We start from the raw sequence: 18879 nt of genomic DNA on the forward strand, positions 1-18879 counted from the left end.
ATAATCTGTGAACAGAGTAGATCAATGATATTTGGGTAGGTGTGGGTGTTTTTGTGGATACTTGGATAGTTTTTCTTTTCATTCCCTAGGAGCTGTATTCATCCTGCCTCCAGGAACTGGTGCCCCTGTTTAATCAGACTTATAATAAGCCTAATATTTAAGTTCTCAAGAACAATTTGAGATTTCCTTCCACTGAACATTAGAAAATGATACTGTGATTAGCCATATCTCTCTCACTGGGATTGCTAAACAAAACAAGCAGTTGACACAATTATTTGACCAGGGACAAAAGAGAAGCAAGAGTAATGACAGCCAGTTTCCAGGGGTTTGTAAGAGGAAATGTTCTTGATATACAAGTCCCATCCTAGCTGATTTAACTTCACATACTAAATTTAAAAAAAAAAAATGCTTTTTAAACATGGAGAAGTTCAGAAAAGATTATTAAAATTATTTTTATAGTTCTCTATTCACCTTTTTCTTTATGCGGCCCAAAACAGCTAAAGGAGTTATGACATAAAAGACAACCAAAGGGCCAGTTCTGCCCAAAGACATAGTAGTCAGTTAAGAGGAGAATTTTGCCCGGCTTTATTTTTTGATCACGAGGACTTTGTTAACACAAAAAGAGACAACCCTATTTTTTCTGAGGGATGAGATATCAGTAGTGCTCTTGAACAATAAATGAAATCTTTTCCTGCATTGTGCTACATGGCCTTAGAAAAGCAGAGAACTGACATTATTCTCACATTTTTATCACAACTGATGTACAAGGCAGAAAAAAAAAATGTTGAACAGATTTTGACATTTAAACTGAACTGGCAAAAGTTTGGAAAACTTGCAGATTTAACCATTATGACACTGAAACAAGCAACAGAAAAGAGCTATGCAAATTTAAATTTTTGTTTTCTGTGGTTAAGTTCAATCTCTCGAAAACAGAATAGATTTAGCATTGACTAAAGGTTTTTTTTTTTTTTTTTTTTTCTTTTGCTTCAAGACACAGAAATACAAATTTCAAAGTGCTTTTGACTCTGGTCTGAAAGTGGTTTAAAAGTAAACATCTGTCTTTCATCTGCTGGATGGCAATTAAAAAATCTATCATTAACCCCCCAAGTACCTCTGCAGATTCTGGGTCACTGGGAGCAAGCGATGTTTGGAAGTCTCTCGGGTCCTTAAGGTGGGGAGGAATCCAGTGCAGCTCTACCTCTCCCTGTGAAGAACGTGATAGGCATTGACTGCCCCTCTGCAGTGAAGTTGTGAGATAGGAAAAAAGGCAGAAGTGGGTCCTAAAACAAAACATCCCCTACAGCATATGACTGTTTCCACATGTGTTCCCAATAGTGTCCTGAAAACAGACATATATATTTGTTTAAATAGAGAGAGAGAGAGAGAGAGAAAGTGTAGCATCTACTGTAACTGAACAAAAAATGCACTGCAAAAATACATTCAGTCCTTGCCCTCATTCGCCTTGTTTGGCACCCTGGACTATCTACTATTATCTTCGGAAACAGCCTTACAAATCTACCTTCTAGCAAATACCTAAGCACATTCAAAGTACAGGTACCTGGCATTTCAGGACAGGATCCAATCTGTTAAGCAGGAAGAAAATGCATTTCCTCCTTTCTCTGCTGTGCTACCTAATTTATGGGGCATATGAAACACAGAGCAGAGGAGTCAATTTGAAATCTGATGTCTCACTCAGAGGCACATTTCCATGTGCTTGGGATGAGCAAGGACACTGAGTTTTATCCCACCCCAAACTGGTTACCCCAGGCCATGAAACATTTGGACTTGGCAGCCTCAGGAAATGTAGCCTATTACCTGCCGAATGACTGTGGAGATCCTAGGACAGGAGGGTGGTTCAAGTGTTGGTGTCCTTCATCCATTCTCATGCTTTTCAGCCAGGAGACCAAGATCTCTTTGACCAGGGATTAAGCCAAAAAGTTATGGTTGTTAGGATTGTGGAGACCCAGGTACTGCAACCCACTGCTAGGGCATTATGTGTGCTCTATCCTGTATTTAATGTCATGCATAGGCATTCACCATCCAGTGGAGAACTGTCTAAATATCTTTATTCTGTTTTGTTCTACTGGAATTATAGTGCCCTGCATATTTCTGCAGCATCTGAGTGGCATATTTCTGGTGGTGCACAAAGCAACCTACATCTAGACCTACTTTTAAAAATAAGAATTTCAGTTCCAAGGTCAACTAGTTGCTTTTGAAAATGTTACTCCGTCAGACTAAGCCCTGAGGACTTCCCCAAGAGGAGCAGCTGGGATGCCTGGGACCTACCAGCACAGAAGCAGTTAATTTCTATGAAGAATCTGAGAAAGAAAAACAGTCTAAGAACAGCCTTGTGTTGGGAGGAGGGCTAGAAAACGAGGCTGTTGCTGTTGTTTTCATTGTGTGCACTCTAATCAGAGAGAGTAAGAACAATAATGCATGTAATGCTGATTTTGGACCGTTTCCATGCAGCTTTTCCCAGGCTAGGCAGCCTTGGGAACCACTGATAGTGTGGCACACCAGGGGCACAGCCTCAATCACCAAGCACAGGGCAGGGCAGCCTTTTCTGCGGATAAAATATGTGAGGGATGACAAGAATCTTCCCAGCATGGGAAGTGGCAATAACAAAAAAAAATATACAAGGGGCTGAAACCAAGTGTAACATCCACTGCAGAGTGTGCCTGCAGGCGACACTCAGATTTGAAAGGTAGACTGCTATTTTTCATTTCCTCCCCCATTTTGTGTTTGTTTGTTTGTTTGTTTGTTTGTTTTCCCTTCTTTCATTAGATGCCCCCTCCCCCTCTCAGCACCACTTTGAAGCTAAGATGAAAGAAATGCTGTGGCTGCTGGCACAGAGCACACACAGGGAGACTGACTGAAGTGTGCTTTAGTTTAAGATGCCATGGTGTAGGGTTTTTTTTAGCTTTTCTTTTTTGCTTTTTTTTCCCCCTTTTTTTTTTTTGCTATGTAGGGGAGGGACGAGGAGAAGAGGAGAAGAAAATTATTCAGCTAAACACAATATATTACACTTCATTGAAAAGCATATTGTGCAGCTTGGATTGAAACATGGTCTTAATTTCTCAAAGCTTTCCCCTTCAAGGACAGGGGGTTTGGGGTAGCTAAGATGTGGCATCCTCCCAGACGGCAACTGCCCATATTTTATTCATAAAACCTGTCACATCAGTATATGATGAGAATTGACACAAGAAGCTGTAGCTTCGTGACCTGTTTTGAATAAGTCGGTCAAATCAATGATGTTTGTTTCTTAGTAGCTGAAATTTATATAGCCACTGCAGAGTGGAAAAAAGTCACTCGACACCATTTTTGTTCTGAAAACAAAGAGATGCTTTTGAATAGCGACAATAAAAGGATCAACTTGTTTTCTTTTCTCTAGACAATTGATTTCTTTTGACATCTACTTTTAAAAATATATATATCTGGCAAGGGAAAGGGTAGAATTCACACACCTTTGCCTTGACACTGTAAATACTGGAAGATGCAATTAGCTCTGAGTGGCTGAAGAATTCTGATATTTGGGGAAATCCTGGTGCCAGTGACATCAGAAAGGTGTGTGTCAGTGAGTTCACCAAATCAAGGAATTCCTGTCCCACCAAGTTCACTATGTGCCATCCATGCTTGCACTTCCACTAATCCAGACTTGTCCATGTGCTGGAAAAGTTGTGCAAACAAGCTGCAAAATCCAGGGAAAAGGGAAGGTCGCAATGGATGGTTGCAATACTTTCTCCTGCCTTCAGCTTCCAGCCCTTGCCCCTATAAAAATGTCATTCACCGCTAGAATTTCATGCTTATTTAATATCTGTTAGTCACTGTTAAACTGCCAACAGCTAGCTAAATTCACACTAATGTTCTTTTAAATATGCAGCAGTCCTACCATTTACAACCATTATGGAATTAAACTGTAGAATTAAACTCTCAGGTCAAATACCTTCACATATATCTAAAACAGCATTAATTAGCGTGTCCAAGGATTTTTGGAAGCCCTTGAAGAGAGCAATTACAGCAATTGGCGAACATCCTTTGAAGGGTGGATTGCATACAGCTTAGCAAGTTAGAACTTCTGACTATTAATTTATTTTGAACTAATTCTGACCCTGCTTCTGTCTGCTAACTGCACGCCAGTTTTCAAAGGCCAAGTATACTGGTGCATGAAGTTAGCCAAGTTTTCTGGAGAATAGAATGCAGTAAGCCAGCTCTCAAATGGATGGAGCTGCTTCAGTATCAGAGATGAGTGGAAAAACAAAAGAATCACAGAGTAGGTGTTATTGGGTCCTGTCACACAAGGAATAATTTTATAGCAGCGTGTTTTGTCTGTGGAATGACCCAGGGTCCATGTTAGGAAACAGCATAGACACTGTTAGAGTTTCTTGTCACACAAGTAACAGTGTTTGATTCAAAATAAGCAGTTTCCAAGCAAGTAACAGGCAGGGGAACAGAACCAACACAGTTAAGGCATCACAGGAGGATCATGAGCAGGCCCTTAAATTATGGAAGGATAACAAGGTTTGAAGAGGTCTGACTTGACCTCAGGGAAGGCATGGTAGTATCTAAACTATTCCAAGTACATTTATGGAATCTCCTCTTTAAGATCCCAAAAAATGGAGATTCCTCAGTTCCCCAGGTAACATAGCTAAGCATATAGCTGTCTGTGCCTTAAAAAATAATTGTCCTAAAATCTGTCTCAATCTCCTTTATTTCTGTTTGGCTTGCATGTATCACATTCTTTGGAGGGCAAAACATGCTATATGTTAGCATTCTCATTTGGGCTGCCTTTGTCCATACTGTTCAGAGGGCTGGTAAGGCCCGATGTCCCTCCTTGTGGCTCTGGGATGGCACAAGGAGGGCTGTGGTGTGTTCCAGCACACAGTTCCCATGTGTTCCTCTGCTTGGTTTTGTCTAGCCAAATTCTAACTGTAAGTCTCCCTCTTGTGAGAACCATGACACATCCTATCGCTGTTGTTTTAGAAATACAGGCCCTTCCAGAAGCTCAAGTAGGAGGGGATCAGAGGAGGAAAGATCCAACATTTAAATCAATTGCAGTAACTGGGTGCCAAGACATGGGGCGATGAACTTTACATATCAGATGGCCACATGGATCTCCCTCCAAGTCAACAGGTGAATACTATTCCAGAACTGACGTAATTTTAAGTGAAAGACAGAAACAAACAGAACAATCCTGCATAAGATTATTCTCCTGGCACTGCACAAAATCCTGTTACAAATCAAAAACAGCAGAGTAAGAAAAAGCTAGGATTGATAAAGAGTCATTTTTCAATGTGGAGAGATTAGCAAAGGGTTCTCCAAAACTCTCTCTTCTTAAATCAGTGGGCTTGATGGGTTTTGGGGGATAATTGTTAAGTAGTGACAGCGGTAAGGCATTGCAAGCTGTAAGTTTTAGATAACATCCAAGAAATGCTCCATTTATTGTAACCACCAGAAAGAAGCCTGGGGTACCTTCTGGAAGGTCTCAGTAAAGCAAAAAATCTGCTCAGACTACCTCCAAGGCAGAAAACTCAGCAAATCATTAGAGCTTCTGAGAGAGTTAACATTTGAAAAAGAAATTAGACAATTACATGAAGAATAAAGATATATGGAGTTAAAAGATATGGAGTATAAAAGATAATGCTGGGGAAAAAAAAAAAGAGAGAGAGAGAAAGAGAGAAGACACTAAAACCATTGTTTCAAGATCTAGATAACTCTACTTATTATTGGTAAGGAAGAGATGTCCTGGGGGGGAACAGAAATATGCCTGCCCGTGTAATACAACGTTTTCTCACCAACTGCCTTGAGCTGACTGGTTTTTAAGGTACATATTGAACTGTATGAACCACATACTGGTCCAATATGAGAACTACCACATTTCTTACAAAAGAGGTATTTTTAATTGTTATGGAATCAACCTCATGCTTTTTCCATTTTCACCAGCATGCCTGGCACAGAAACATTTATGAGCTCTGGTCAGGATTTGACCTCATTCACTAACAAATCCTTTCCATAGGCTGAGCTTGCTGTGTCAGCTGCACTCTAGTCCTGGCTTTAGGCTTTCAGTGACAGCACCCTACTGCCACACCAGCCGTGGGGGGGCTTTTCCTGACTCTTAGCCTGACCCCGTGAGCTCCTGTGCTCAGAACCCCATAGAGAAAAGCCTGCATCACCTTCAGCACAAGTCCTACAGATACTGCAACCACAATTTCTACGAATCCTTGAGCTTTGCCTAGCTGGTATGGCTTAATACACCAGATAACCAGATTCCATCGATTTCCCCTGTTAGCCCTGTAAGTGGATGCTGGGTTTCATCTGGTGCCCAACAAATGGTTTTGGGAAGCCAGCCCTTGTCTCTGCAACATAACAAGCAGTCTGAGGAGTTACACAGGGCCAGATGCAGTCCGCAAGCATGTTCAGCAGTCCCTTCTGGCTCTGTGAGGATCAGTCTTGCTAACGAATTCATGGTCAAGTGTCTAACAGGAGAGTATCAGAGATTTTTTTTGTATTGAATACTTCAATTCTTTGTTAAGTAACACAGAGATGCTAAAATACTAAGTTGACTTTTCATGCTTTATTGAATGCCTTTGACAGGCAGCAAGTTGTTTTGTCCACATGAGTCACTGATGGCCTGCAATGCAGGGCAGAAGGCTATTTGGAAAGGTTACAGAAGAATTCTACTATTGATTGGCAAATTTGTCCTCTCCTGTGTGTGACTGTTATGATTAAGGGGAGATATGTCATGGATTTCTTGTAAGGAGGGAAGGTGTGTTTCAGAGTACAAATAAATCCCCCCCTTTGCAGTCCCTAAGCAGATCACAGCAGGCAGATATGATGTTTGCCTATCAGCCACTCATGGGCTGCTCATAACAGGCTTGAAAACTTTCCCTTGTGACACTAGTCCAAAGCTAGGCACACTAGCCACAGCAAAAACAGCTGTGTTGCCATGACCCACATCTTTTAAGGGAACAAAACAATTAGTATAGTTGTTTACAACTACTTTTGAAGAATCTAAGTCATACAATGCAATTTTTCCTTTGTGTTCCTTATAAACAAAGTATCCCTTAAAATAATTGTGTTAAGAGTAAAGACAGATGAGATATATGACTGTAACAAATAATGCTGTCTTGAAAAAATATGGGAGTTTGGTGTTTTTTTACATTCCTAGTGTAATAAAGAAGATCATGCCTTTTTTTTATGAGTGTAACAACATCTGAGCGGAGGACATGAATTGCCACTGACATTTGAAACTCTCAGTCAATTATGTGTAGGCATAATTCACGTTAACTGCTGCTCTGCCTCCACTGACCCTGCCAAGAGCAAAGAGAAGCTGGGGGAGCTGCAGACCCTAGCTCTGAAGCCAGGGCATGAGGGAAGGGTGGCAGGGGAGTGATGGGGAGCAGGGAGAAGGGTGGTGGTGCTGCTGTGCTCACGAGCTCAGATCCCTGCAGCCCTGCCCAGCTGCTCTCACTCAGTGAAACTTTTCTGCTCTGAGTAGGAGCTCGTGTTTTTCTGGTGTGGGTTAGTGAGACCCACTACACTGGTTGGAGAGCTTATCTAAATGAAGCTATTGTGCTTTCAGTCATGCTGCTCTCCTTTATCTGGAGCTCCCACCAAAATCACCGTGTTACTCTGGAGCAAGTAAGAGGTCTAATAAAGAGAATAAATATCTGAAGGCAACAGTATCATATCCGCATGGATGCTATCATGAAAGGACTGCAGGTTCAAAACTTAGATAAGAACTGTGCGAGCAGAGCTGTGACCCCGTCTCTTGCCCCGAGGGGTAGCACAGACATGGAAGTGTGGTGCAAGAGGCCGGGGCAAGCTCTTTTCCACCAGCACTTAGAGCGAGGAATTACTGAAGCTGGAAGCAGAGCACTGCTGGCATGTACCACAGTGTTCTGAGAAGTGAGCTGAGTAACACCACATCTCTGGCTTGGCGTCATTGAGGGAACAAGAGACTCCTGAGCAGGTACAAAGAGGCGGCTGGAGTACTTTCCACCTTGTCCCTCTAACAAAACCACAGATCTCACCTTGTCTGGAGATGAAGCTGCTCCTGTGGAAAAGCCCCAACCGTATTTGAAGCAAGGGGTTTTGATCACTTTTTCCTTTCTTGACTAGGCAACAGCTACAGATGTCATCATGGTGTGAGCCAGAGGTGCTTTTGTGGGTCCCAAAAGTTGGCAAATCCATCAGGCAAGGGAAAATGTGTAACATTCCTGCTGCTTGGAAGCCACCGAAGCAGAGATGTTCACTTTAAAAATCTGCCACAGATGTTACAGATTGCTAAACTGGGGACTTGGCTATGAAGTCCATTTTTCAGCTCATGGAAATAATTTAACTAAGTCTAGCACTACCCACCCCGCCTCTCCCCTCTTCCGGATAAGGGCATAAGAGGGAAGCAGACTTGAGCTTGAGGGCATCAGGGTTTAATTTTCAGCTCTGTCACAGTCTCCTGGTCTGACTTTGGGGGTACCATTTGAACATGTATCTGAATAGCAAGGTGTACTGCTCTGCTTGGACCGCATCCATGGTCCCTCCCATGCTCTCCTCCAGCCTCTCACGTGGAAGCAGTAGAGACAGCACCGACAGCAGCAGGTCCTGCTCAACTCACTGCTGTTCTGAGAGCAAGCAATGCTCATCTATTTCTGTTACACCCTTTGCCATAGTAGGCCTTGGACCAGAGATGTGGAGTAATTGCCGGAAACCGTGTTCATCTTTAAACTGTAAAGGCTTTGCATAAGGCAGCTCTGTTCTTGCCTTAGCCCTCAGAGTGGACAGTCTCAATTATAGGGGGCATCATCCCGTGCTGGCACGCTGGCGTGTGTTTAACTCCATCTCTTTGGCATTCATTTGGCTTTGCTGCAAGCAAGATGCAGCATAAAGAGAGACCGCGATTGAAAGAAGAGGTTTTCTGATTCGGTGTCTCTGCCTCTGCCTTTGTCCTTGGCTATCACACAAGGATTGAGTTACAGCAGTGCAAAGGGGGCTGTGGGAACGTCTCCGACCATTTGACACAGAAACAGAGAGGCCCTGGCCAGAGCTGCAGCAGTAAAATAGGGCAGTACAGGAGCCCAGATAGGCTCTGCAGCAGCTTTTCTACATGACACATCATTTACTTCCAGCATTCCTGCCTTCATGACTCTACTGCACACATCAAAGTTTCACCTTTTCCTCCAAAATCTGTCTTCCTGAATATTTATTCCATAGGTGGCATGGCTTAAAATGTCCCTCGGTTTGCTGTTGTCTGTGTTAAAACATACTAAAGCAGCCTGATTTTCAAGGAGAAGGTGCTTGAAACTCTCTTTAAATCAGCTTTTTCATTCATCCTTTCATCCTCATACAACAGAAACTAAAAGTCCCTAGCCAATACACGGATCTTCCTCAGAGACAGCCAGGTGTTCCCACAGTCCTTCTACAAAGCTTATAGATACTGTGCAAAAGCCAGTGATATTTTGAAGTTCAAAAGCATGTGCAGTCTTCAATGAAGAAAGAAAAGCAATTCTCATGAACCGTTCTTTAATTTTTCAGGTGTAACTGGCAAGCTACCTAGTGTGACTTTGATGCTACAAGCTAGTGCAGGTAGGGGCTACCACATGATTCATACAGAGCTTCCCAATACTGGGGTAATTAACTGGAGAAAATCTCATTACCTATGGTTCAGACACAACAAAAAGAAGTAGCCAAGTTCTATAATACTTATTTCAGTAAGCCTTGTTTTGCTGTGTTGACTTTCACCACTAACCAACATAAAGTCATGATTTTCAATTAATACTTTGAAAACAGCTGTATACGTGTCATATAATAAGAAAAGGAAGTTGGCTTCATATAGCTTTTCCCTGGTCAACGTTGCTGCAATATTTGAATACCTCAGTGCCTCAATAAATGTATCGTCACAACTAAAAGAAGAAATAGGTGTTCTATCATGTTAGCTGAATGTAGCTCCCTCAAGCCTTGCTTGGCATCCTAATAACCAAAATGATTTTTTTTCTGTAAACTACACGCACATATTCTGAACAAGTGTGCTGTAGGGATGATTATTTCAATGTCTGAGACACAGTATGTTTCAGCGACGAAAAAGCGGCACGCCTTTGTGACTCTGCATACATACATATGTGCGTGCATAGAAATCTGTGCGAAAACAGAAAACTCAGATACACTTTTTCTAATCTATCTCCAAATGATTTTACACTCCTTCCTCCCATCTGCTTTCTTTCTGATTTGCTGTGGCTCTTCAAGCTGGTGGGAACTTCTGACAGTTTCTGCGATCTTGATCCACAGCTGAGCCTGCAGGATGGAGAGGTGCCATAAAGACTTTCAAAGGGCTGGCTGATGAGAACAGATTGGTGACAGACAAAGACATGAAATTTGTGCAGCGGAAAGATCCCAAAGTTTTTCAAAGAGCTTTTACTAAGGGATCTGCAGACTAAATACAGGGATTGCTCTTCTAGTTTCAGTCGCTATGTCAAGAGTGAGTAAAATCAAGAGTGAATGCTAGCCTGGAAAAAGAATGTAGTGTAAATGTCTAGGAGCATTTCAGCAGAGTGTAACCAACCAGATCTTCAATGTGGTCACAACACCAGATGCACATCTTCTGGATCTGCAATGGGCAGGCAGCCAAAATAGAATTTCTGAGAGCAAGGGGTGGCACAATGTCCACCAATGCTGAAGGAAACGGAAATCCTTATATCTGACCCAACCTTGGTGCTTCCTCCTGCTTGGTAAACAGTGCTAGAGTGTTGTCAGTTTATACAGGGAGACAGCTGCAAGAATCCAAAAGACTTTATATCTGAAATTTCTAGGTCTAAAATACCATTCATTCACTTGTTTTATAAAAAAAAAAAACTTATTGAAGAAAAATGCCAGTATAATAGAAACAAACAGATCTCAGAAACACTGTGATTTTATTAGTTTTCCTGTGATGTAATGTCTGTTGATCTGCACAATGACTGTCATAATTTGCTTCTTTGCAGCACTTATCAACTTCCCTTAAGTGCACCAAATACCTCTTAATTCTCCAATGCACTCTGCATCATCTTCCTCATGGTTTCTTCACCACCCATACCATGTCTGAGACCTAGTCTGAGATCTTCAACTGCAGAACTATGGCCGTACGAACCAGGGGAAAAAAAAAAAAAGAAATCTATTAGTTTAAAACTTCCCTTTCCATGCTGACTTCTACCATTACTCCCTTAAGAATGGGAAGGGAAGGGAAAGGAAGGGAAGGGAAGGCAAGGCAAGGCAAGGCAAGGCAAGGCAAGAGCAAAAAGGGAGACAGTCCTTTAGGTACACCCCAGCAAACATTTTCTGGGATGTGCTTAACACTATCTGTATACATGTTATCAAAGGGAATTTCTCACAATGAACTTTGATGTACTAAAAAGAGAAAAAAAATACAATTAAAAAAAAAATGTGGCATAATCCCAATGGGAAGTCCATGTCCAAGAGTGACATTCTTGAGGCTAATCTTCCCATGTGTCCTCCCTAACAAGCACGGTAAGAAATAATTGCAACCATTCCTGCTCCAGTTGTATATGCTGGCAAAAATTATTTCACCAAAAGAGCATTCTTTTGTACAAGTCCCCGAGTGCCTGAGTGAGGCTGTGAGGCAGCACTTACTCGCTCTCCACATTCCTGCTCCTGAGAGCGTGGCATTCAAGTGCAGAGCGGGCTGCGCTTTCTGGTATAGCGAGTAAAGGTGACTCTCACTGTTACTGTAAATTAACCTGTCAACACTAGCCAGAGAGCTGAAGCCAATAAAAATAATGGGCCTGCTAGTGAAGAGCTGTTGACATAGCATTTCAAAAAGACAAGTTCAGCACTTGGGGCTGCAAGGGCACCAAACGTTTTTGTTTTGTTTTGTTTTTTGTCCAAGATTGCCTGGAAAATGCAGAAAAGCAGGGAACATGCAGCATCATTTCCAGGCTGCTAATGAAAGAGAGGGCATGGATAGCCTGAGGATTTTCAGCCCTGGAGGCCACCTGAGTTTGTGTACTTAGCTTACATATTTATATTGCACGTGCAAACCAGAAACCAAGTGGTTATATATGGTGCTAAATCACCGTCATCCATTATGCTACTTAAAGTAGGCAGAGGTCTTTAGATCTGATTATGGAAAATTGAGCCCCCAGAGATCTCAGACACTGCAATGTTGTCGTGTAAATTCATTTGCTCTGCTTTGGGTGCAGAAGGCTCTCACATACTTCCATGTGGAGAGCACTGATATCTTCCTTTTCTCTTAAATGCTCCCCTTGCTTATTTCCTACCCCAAAGATTTCCTCCTGCAGGATCAGAAGTACAGGTGGATGGGGAAGTGAAGAAGCATAAGCACTTCTTCAGAGTGCTTCTTGACTAGCCACTGGTCTCCAAAGCTGTTTGTATTCCAGCCAGTAGCGTTACTGGCTGCTGTGAAGTGATTTTATAAGTATTGTTTCCAGTACTCAGGAACAATTCCCGCTGTGCTCCTCACCATCTCCAATTAAAGCAGTACATGCAGAGCTTGTTCCGCCGTCTGGATCGGGGCAGTCCCCTAACCAAGGGGAGCAAGTACAAAGGGGCCAGTAAGCAAGCTGTGTGGTAGGGTGTGGGAGGGAAAGGAGCAATCCTCTCTGCCCACTGGGCTGGGACAGAGGTTGCCTGTGGAGTGATTGGGATTCGATTCAGTCATTCTGGCTCTTCTGATGCCTCCCTGAGCCTTTCGGACACATGGCCGCATGGTGCATGATGTCCAAGAGTTTTAGGCTCAGTCGCTGCCTTGGCTAGACACTAACTGCAGCATCAGATGAGCCAAGAAATCTTAATGTGAAGGAGGTGGCAGATCTTCTGTCCTCCGAGCCAGTATCTGCCTTGGCTGTGAGGCCTCAGGCCAGGACTGGCTCTCCCCCACTGTTTATGCAGTGCCTGCCACACCTGGGCACCAGCACCACCGAGATCCTGTGTGGTAGCCCTGAAAGATAAGCAGATAGATGGATGTCCACATACAAGTTCCACTTTTTATCTTGTAACAACAGCTGCTACCGAGCTCAGCTTTATCACTCTACACCACCACCCTCTCCAGATAACTTTGCTTAGTCTAAGATAGCGGTCTCCTGTCTCTTTTTCAGGCCTTCAGTTTCCTCCCCCAGGTTTTGGCAGACTCTCCTTTACAGGCAGAAGCACTGATTGGCCCATAGGCCAGAAAACTCTTTTATAACAAATTAAGAGTAAGATTTTACAACTGTGTGACTGCAAAGGAGTTGTCTAATATCCCTGTAGAGCTGTGGATAAGTGAGGTGTCATCTGTCCCAGACAGAAATGCAATAAAGAACCTGCTATCTAAACAGATAATTCTTCCAACAGTACTAGTCCTGACCTATGCTAATTAGCAGTGCAGCTTCCAAAAAAAAATAAATTAAATTCAGTGTTTGACTCAGAATTATTTTTACTGATTTTTTTTTTTTCTGAACAGCAATTTAACTGTGAAGATCTTTAACAAAAAGAAAAATCAAAAATAAAGGCTAAAATTACCAGGTGCCTTTAAAAGCCTTGAGAAGGTGGTGTACCCTGATTCTACATCCTTAGCCAGGAAAGTTCATTTGTTGCAGCGTTTACCCAGAAGGCATAATTCGACCCTCTTTCCATGCTCTCTTCTGCAGAGAACATACTTGAGCTTGGGCCCTTTCCTTCTCAGGAGATTGTCTCAACACTCAGAAAAATTGCCCTGAAGTGGAGATCTCCCAGTATGTCAAACTGAAGCTCCAACCTAATTTATAGAAAGTAATTAAAGTAATTAATTACCCACTCAGACAAGTGCTGTAGCCGCTAAAATATAAGAATGGGATGCAGGGAAGGGACATACAGCCATCTCTTTCTTCTCTGCATTGTGAAAGCCAGAGTCGCCTCATGAATCAAACCTTCTAAAATTTGATGTTTCCTCCTGAAAATGTTGAAATGAACCGGTTGGGCATGTCCAGAACTTTATTTATTTGTTAGCTTATGCATCAACCAAAATTAGTCGTCCTGCGTGACCTAGCGTCGCTCACAAACCTGAGCTTTGTTTGGGTGATTACTGGATTTACTGGGGGGAAAAGAGAGAGAGAGAACGATGGTGAAGTCCTGGTCTGTGCCCTGTTCCTGTAAGGCAGGTCCCACAGCTGGGGAGCAGAGCCCTTTCTCTGTCCTGCCTGGCATAAGGGGCAGCCTCTGACCGACAGCAGGAGGTTAGCTACTTGTGTGGCAGCATGTGGCGTTTCTTCTTAATAAAAGAAGAAATCACCAAAGCAGAACCAGATGATAGAGAGTAGCCGTTGCTGAGATACTACAAATAAGTAAACAATCCTTGGGCTTTGTGCTGTTGCTATTTTTCTTTAATGAGGACTGTGGGTGGGAGGCCTTGGCGCCTCTTCAGTGCACCCAGCCTAGAAAAAGAGCTCTTCCCTACCCTGATCAGCTTGACGAAATGACAAGAGTGGTACCTCCTGAGCAACCCAGTTCGCAGCTGGGGACTATTCCCCCGCTTTGAAGGTTTCTGCTGCTGACACCAGAATAAAATCTGAAAACCCTGCCTCTTCTCCTGGATCAAATTGTGCTGTGCAGCTCTGCTCCCACGAGAAGAAGCTGCTGTCAGGGACTTGGCAGACTTCCCAAAGCTCAGTGGCTGAGTGACAAGGAGTAGGGAAGGGCACTATACCAGTGCTAGCAATGATTTTTAGCCCATTATTAGGTATTAAAACTATAGGGAAGATGTCCTCACAGGCACAAATCATCTCCGTTTTCAGCTGACGGTATAGTGCATAAAAACTCATTTTGAGGGTAGGCCAAAGTGTACCACATCAATCATTGGCTTTTTGGGTACTTTTGCGAAATATTTTCCTGCACTGTTCAAACCTCAAATTTGTCTGCTGTGAGACAGCAATGATTCTATGATAATGATACCAGTAAGAAGGAGGTAGAGAGGTGCCTGCTGAAACACCTTCAGGCTACAACTGCTGTGCACGAGTATTGTCCTACTTCCAGAAGCCTCATTCTGAGTTTTGCCAACTACAACTGCACTTACACATGGGTTTAACAGTTCTGCAGTCTCTGGACCGCCACGTCTACTTCTTTGCAGAAGGCTGTCCTCGTTTCTGGAAAGGAAAAACGAGATGGTTGTTTCAGATTCCAGCTGGACACCAAACGGGTTGTTCTTCTCTGTGACACAAACCCACCCTCCTGGGAGCCCACAGAAAAGAGGTCAGCATTGCTTTTTCACTCCTGCTACACACAGGGTTACTGCTGCTGCTTGCCTGTCTTTCTGCACATACAATGCTGATCCCTTATGGATTTTTAAAAAACTGTCATTACTGCTGCTTAAGCTCCTGTGGTGGGGGGATGAAGTATTTTGTGCCAAGTTCAGGAGGGGAACTGCACTGGGTAAGGGCTGTTTTCCTTCCTAAAGATCAGTCAAAGCATGAAGCTCTTTAGCTGCTCCTTTGGGGTCCTGCATTGCTTGTGTAGATGGCTTCCTGTTCCAGATACTTCTGTAAAACCTGCTATTGCTGCCACTATTCCTTTCCTTACAAGTAAATGTGCAAAAAGCACTAACTGCAAATGCAGAGCTTTAATGAATGTACCTCTATGTTCGAGGGAAAAGCAAGAACAATGCGGGCTGACCAGACCAGCCGGCGGCTCACTGCGAGCTGCTGCCAAACGAGGTGCAAGGGGGGAAAACCGAAGTGCCCGCCAAGTGCGTCACTCGGAGCACCAGCTCACAGGGCACGTGGTTTCCCACAGACTCGTGTTTCAAAGCTGGTGTCCGGAGGGGAATAAAGTTTCTCCTTTGGAGAGCTCCGTCTCCAGTGGATTCTCAGGTGTCTACTAGGGTTGCGCTCCCTCCATAGTGTTTCTCTCAGCTGGGGTGATACAATAGGCCTGTGTGATTTCACGAACCTTGTGGGAATATCATTAATACCTCGGTGACCCCTACCAACTATAGCTGAAATTGGCTACGCCGTTCAAAAGATATTGAGAGATGTGAATATGAGCACACTCACGGATACCACACTGGGTGGCATGTGGGTGCCATTTTTTCAAGTAAGCCTAGCTACCAAATAAAAGAAAACCACAATTAATGCCATTGGTGGCAGTGTCAGCAGTGCCCTTATCTGTCATGGCCCTAAGGGCACCCACAGGCCTTACTGTCCCCAACCAGCCTCCACTGGGGCCTAGCATGGCCCAGGAGCTAGCTCAGTACATACCACCTCCTAGAGGTGTAAAACCACATGAAGCACATTTATACAATCTCTTAGTAGATAATCCAGGGCTTGCAGATGGGGACTAATGTAGCAAGCGTTTGGGGGAGGAGGAAGAGGGCAAAAATGAGCGATGGTGTCTCTGCTGGTTAAGGATTTTTACTTCCATGTGTACAAAAAATACAAATACTTGAGATGACCTTAGACAACAAGCAGATTTTCCTGGGGCATCTTCCTTGAGAAGGAATTACTAGAAAAAAAAATGATTTGTGGGGCAGGGAGGAGCCTTTAACACTAGGAATTATTTCTTATGAAAAAGGCTAAATGGTTCACATGCAAAGTCACAACTCTGTATTTATACAAGTCTTATCAAACTAATTCATGAACAATGGCTTTTTAGCAGAAAAGCTTTAAATAATAAGTAGAGCATTGTGGCATGTGTTAGCAAGGAAAATATAATATTAAATAACCCCTACAAGGCTTAAGGCCATGTAATAATCACTGGAAGCTGAATAAGCTTCTCTGGAATGGAGGCATAAAAAATATGTTCCTCCTGCTACAAACAAGATCACAAATACTGGAGTATTCCCAGGAGCTTGTTTATGGTTAACTATCTACATGTTGCTTTAGCTCGACTATCCAGAGCCATGGAGAAGTGGAAGAAGAGATGAGGTCTACAGCTAGGAGCAAAGAAAACGAGAAGTTAAAATCACAGAACCAGGCTCCAGGGAGCTGAGAATGGGAAGCAAAATGTGCTCAAGGGTAGCACAAGGAAGCATCAAATGCCAGTGGAGGGCTGTTTGTTATCTGAGCCCTGCTATGGGAGAACTCGCAAAGGGCACTCTGGCAGGGATGTGCCTGGAACTGAAGTAGATACTTAAGCTGAGGCTGTTACCACCCTGAGAAACTAGCACGAGGGCCTTCACGAGGATAATGCAGTACTCTTTGGATAACCAGAAGCCAAAATGCATTGGGATCCTGCAGTGCACTCGTACTGCAGCACTGAAAGTGAAGAGTTAGCGCTGGATTTTCTCAATCACTGTACAAATATTTGGCTTAACGTACTTCGTAGCATTCTTGGATGCTTTATAAGCAGATCCTTCAACAGACCCTAGTTTTTGTCCTCTGTGTCCAAATCCTGCATAAGACCTATCAAAGTTACCTGTGGGCCAAGCCCAGAGAATCATGTCTTCCCCTGACAGCTTCATTCCTCACGGCAATGGAGCTGTCGAGATCTGCAAGCCCAACCCTAGCACCTGGCCGGCAGGGGCTCCACACGCCGTCTGCTGTAGCAAGTGCTCCTCAAAGGCAACGGGAGGACTCGGACCCAGGGCCTTTGAAAAGAAAATGTGGAAACACAGCATATCATTAGTCTTCCGTTCTCTTAGAGATCAGAATTAAAAACACCCAGGAAAATTTCTCTCAAAATAAAGCGATGAAGTAAGATGCAGAAATCTTCTGTGTTTTTTTGATTTTTTTTTCAGAAGTTGTTTATTCAAAAAATGACATGATGAGCACAGTAAAAGAAGGCAGCAAATAACTGTCAGCTTATTTTCATAAAATCGCAGCCAGATACTGCTTTACTTTTTGAAAAAGAATTGTTACTCTCATTACCAATAGATTCTGAAGTATACCTGTTCATTTAACTGCAAACCTAGGAAGAAAGACAAAAGCAAGTTGCTTTTTACTTACCTGACATAATGCAGAAAATAATAAAAATTGATTATTTTTTATTATAAAGGCAGAAGGCATGCAGCTTGCATTTACAAACATCTGTATGTAACCAGACAGACACTGTGCAGTATAAGGCCTGATGGATCTAGTCTTTCATTCATTTTTTCTTTCAGTGATTTCAAGCTACAAAAACCCAAACATTTCCTCCATGGACCAGGACTATAACCCAGGGAACAGACAGCCAAAAGCAGTGCCTTACATGTAAACACACCGCTCTGATCCTTTCTAGTGCTGAGTGGGATGGGTTAGCCGAAAGCACCCATGTTTTACACGCTGCAAAACCTTGATTATCATTGTTCTACCCATATCAACCCTTTCTTGTACAATTTTTTCTCTTTTTCCAGCCAGAGCAAACTAGTAATGGCTTAAATCAGGCTCTCTATCTTCATTCTGAAGAGGACCAGAGCCTGGTGTATCCTTCCAAATCAGCCTGCAAGGAAGATTAAATTCATTTGTGTGACTGGAGCTGTGGGCCACCTTCACCTTTAGTGCTTCAAGTTGGTCATGTGTGTGTTTGACCGTTTTCTGTGCAACATATAGACATAGGCACCATGCCTTCCAACACTGCTTTAAGTGACCTGTAGCCTTGAGGTTGGGATCCTATAGGTACGACTGCAGTTCCCAGCTGAGGCTGGGAACAACACTGAGGAGGGAGGAAATCTGGTGATTGCTTTCAAACGTATGTACTGAGAGAAGCACCCAGAGTAGCCGAAAAAGAATGCTTCAGTTTCTGTGCTTTCGCAGGCTTTAAGACCTCTGATCAGGGAAGCATTTATGGATGTGTTTAATTAGAAGCACATGCTAAAAATATGGACTTCAATTATACTAACTTCAATGCAACTTAATTGAAAATGTGCTTAAATATTTCCTGTTTGAGGCCTAAAAGAACAAGAACATAATCCTTCAAAATATAGGATGTTTCATTGTGTGGAATCTTAAA

The 18879-nt window shown here is 43.0% G+C and overlaps 1 protein-coding gene and 1 long non-coding RNA gene across 2 annotated transcripts in view; both read right to left on the minus strand.

Annotated features, from left to right (window-relative positions):
- The window catches only part of LOC310897253, a 38544-nt gene extending 31025 nt beyond the window's left edge, over positions 1–7519 (minus strand). The window contains exon 1 of the long non-coding RNA XR_014582164.1: positions 1112–7519. This is a non-coding gene — a long non-coding RNA (uncharacterized lncRNA). The remainder of the gene's footprint in view (positions 1–1111) is intronic.
- Positions 7520–7610: 91 nt separating this feature from the next.
- LOC310897487 (uncharacterized protein) overlaps positions 7611–18879 on the minus strand; it is a gene marked incomplete at its 5' end in the record, with an annotated part of 50581 nt that continues 39312 nt past the window's right edge. The window contains 3 exons of the mRNA XM_083831145.1: positions 7611–12943; positions 15032–15101; positions 17368–17539. Of these exons, the coding sequence (XP_083687271.1) occupies positions 17417–17539 (123 nt within the window). The 3' untranslated portion in view covers positions 7611–12943; positions 15032–15101; positions 17368–17416. The remainder of the gene's footprint in view (positions 12944–15031; positions 15102–17367; positions 17540–18879) is intronic.

The sequence above is a fragment of the Anser anser genome, assembly GCF_964211835.1.
Source record: "Anser anser genome assembly, chromosome: 3".
NCBI classification, from domain to species: Eukaryota; Metazoa; Chordata; class Aves; order Anseriformes; family Anatidae; genus Anser; species Anser anser.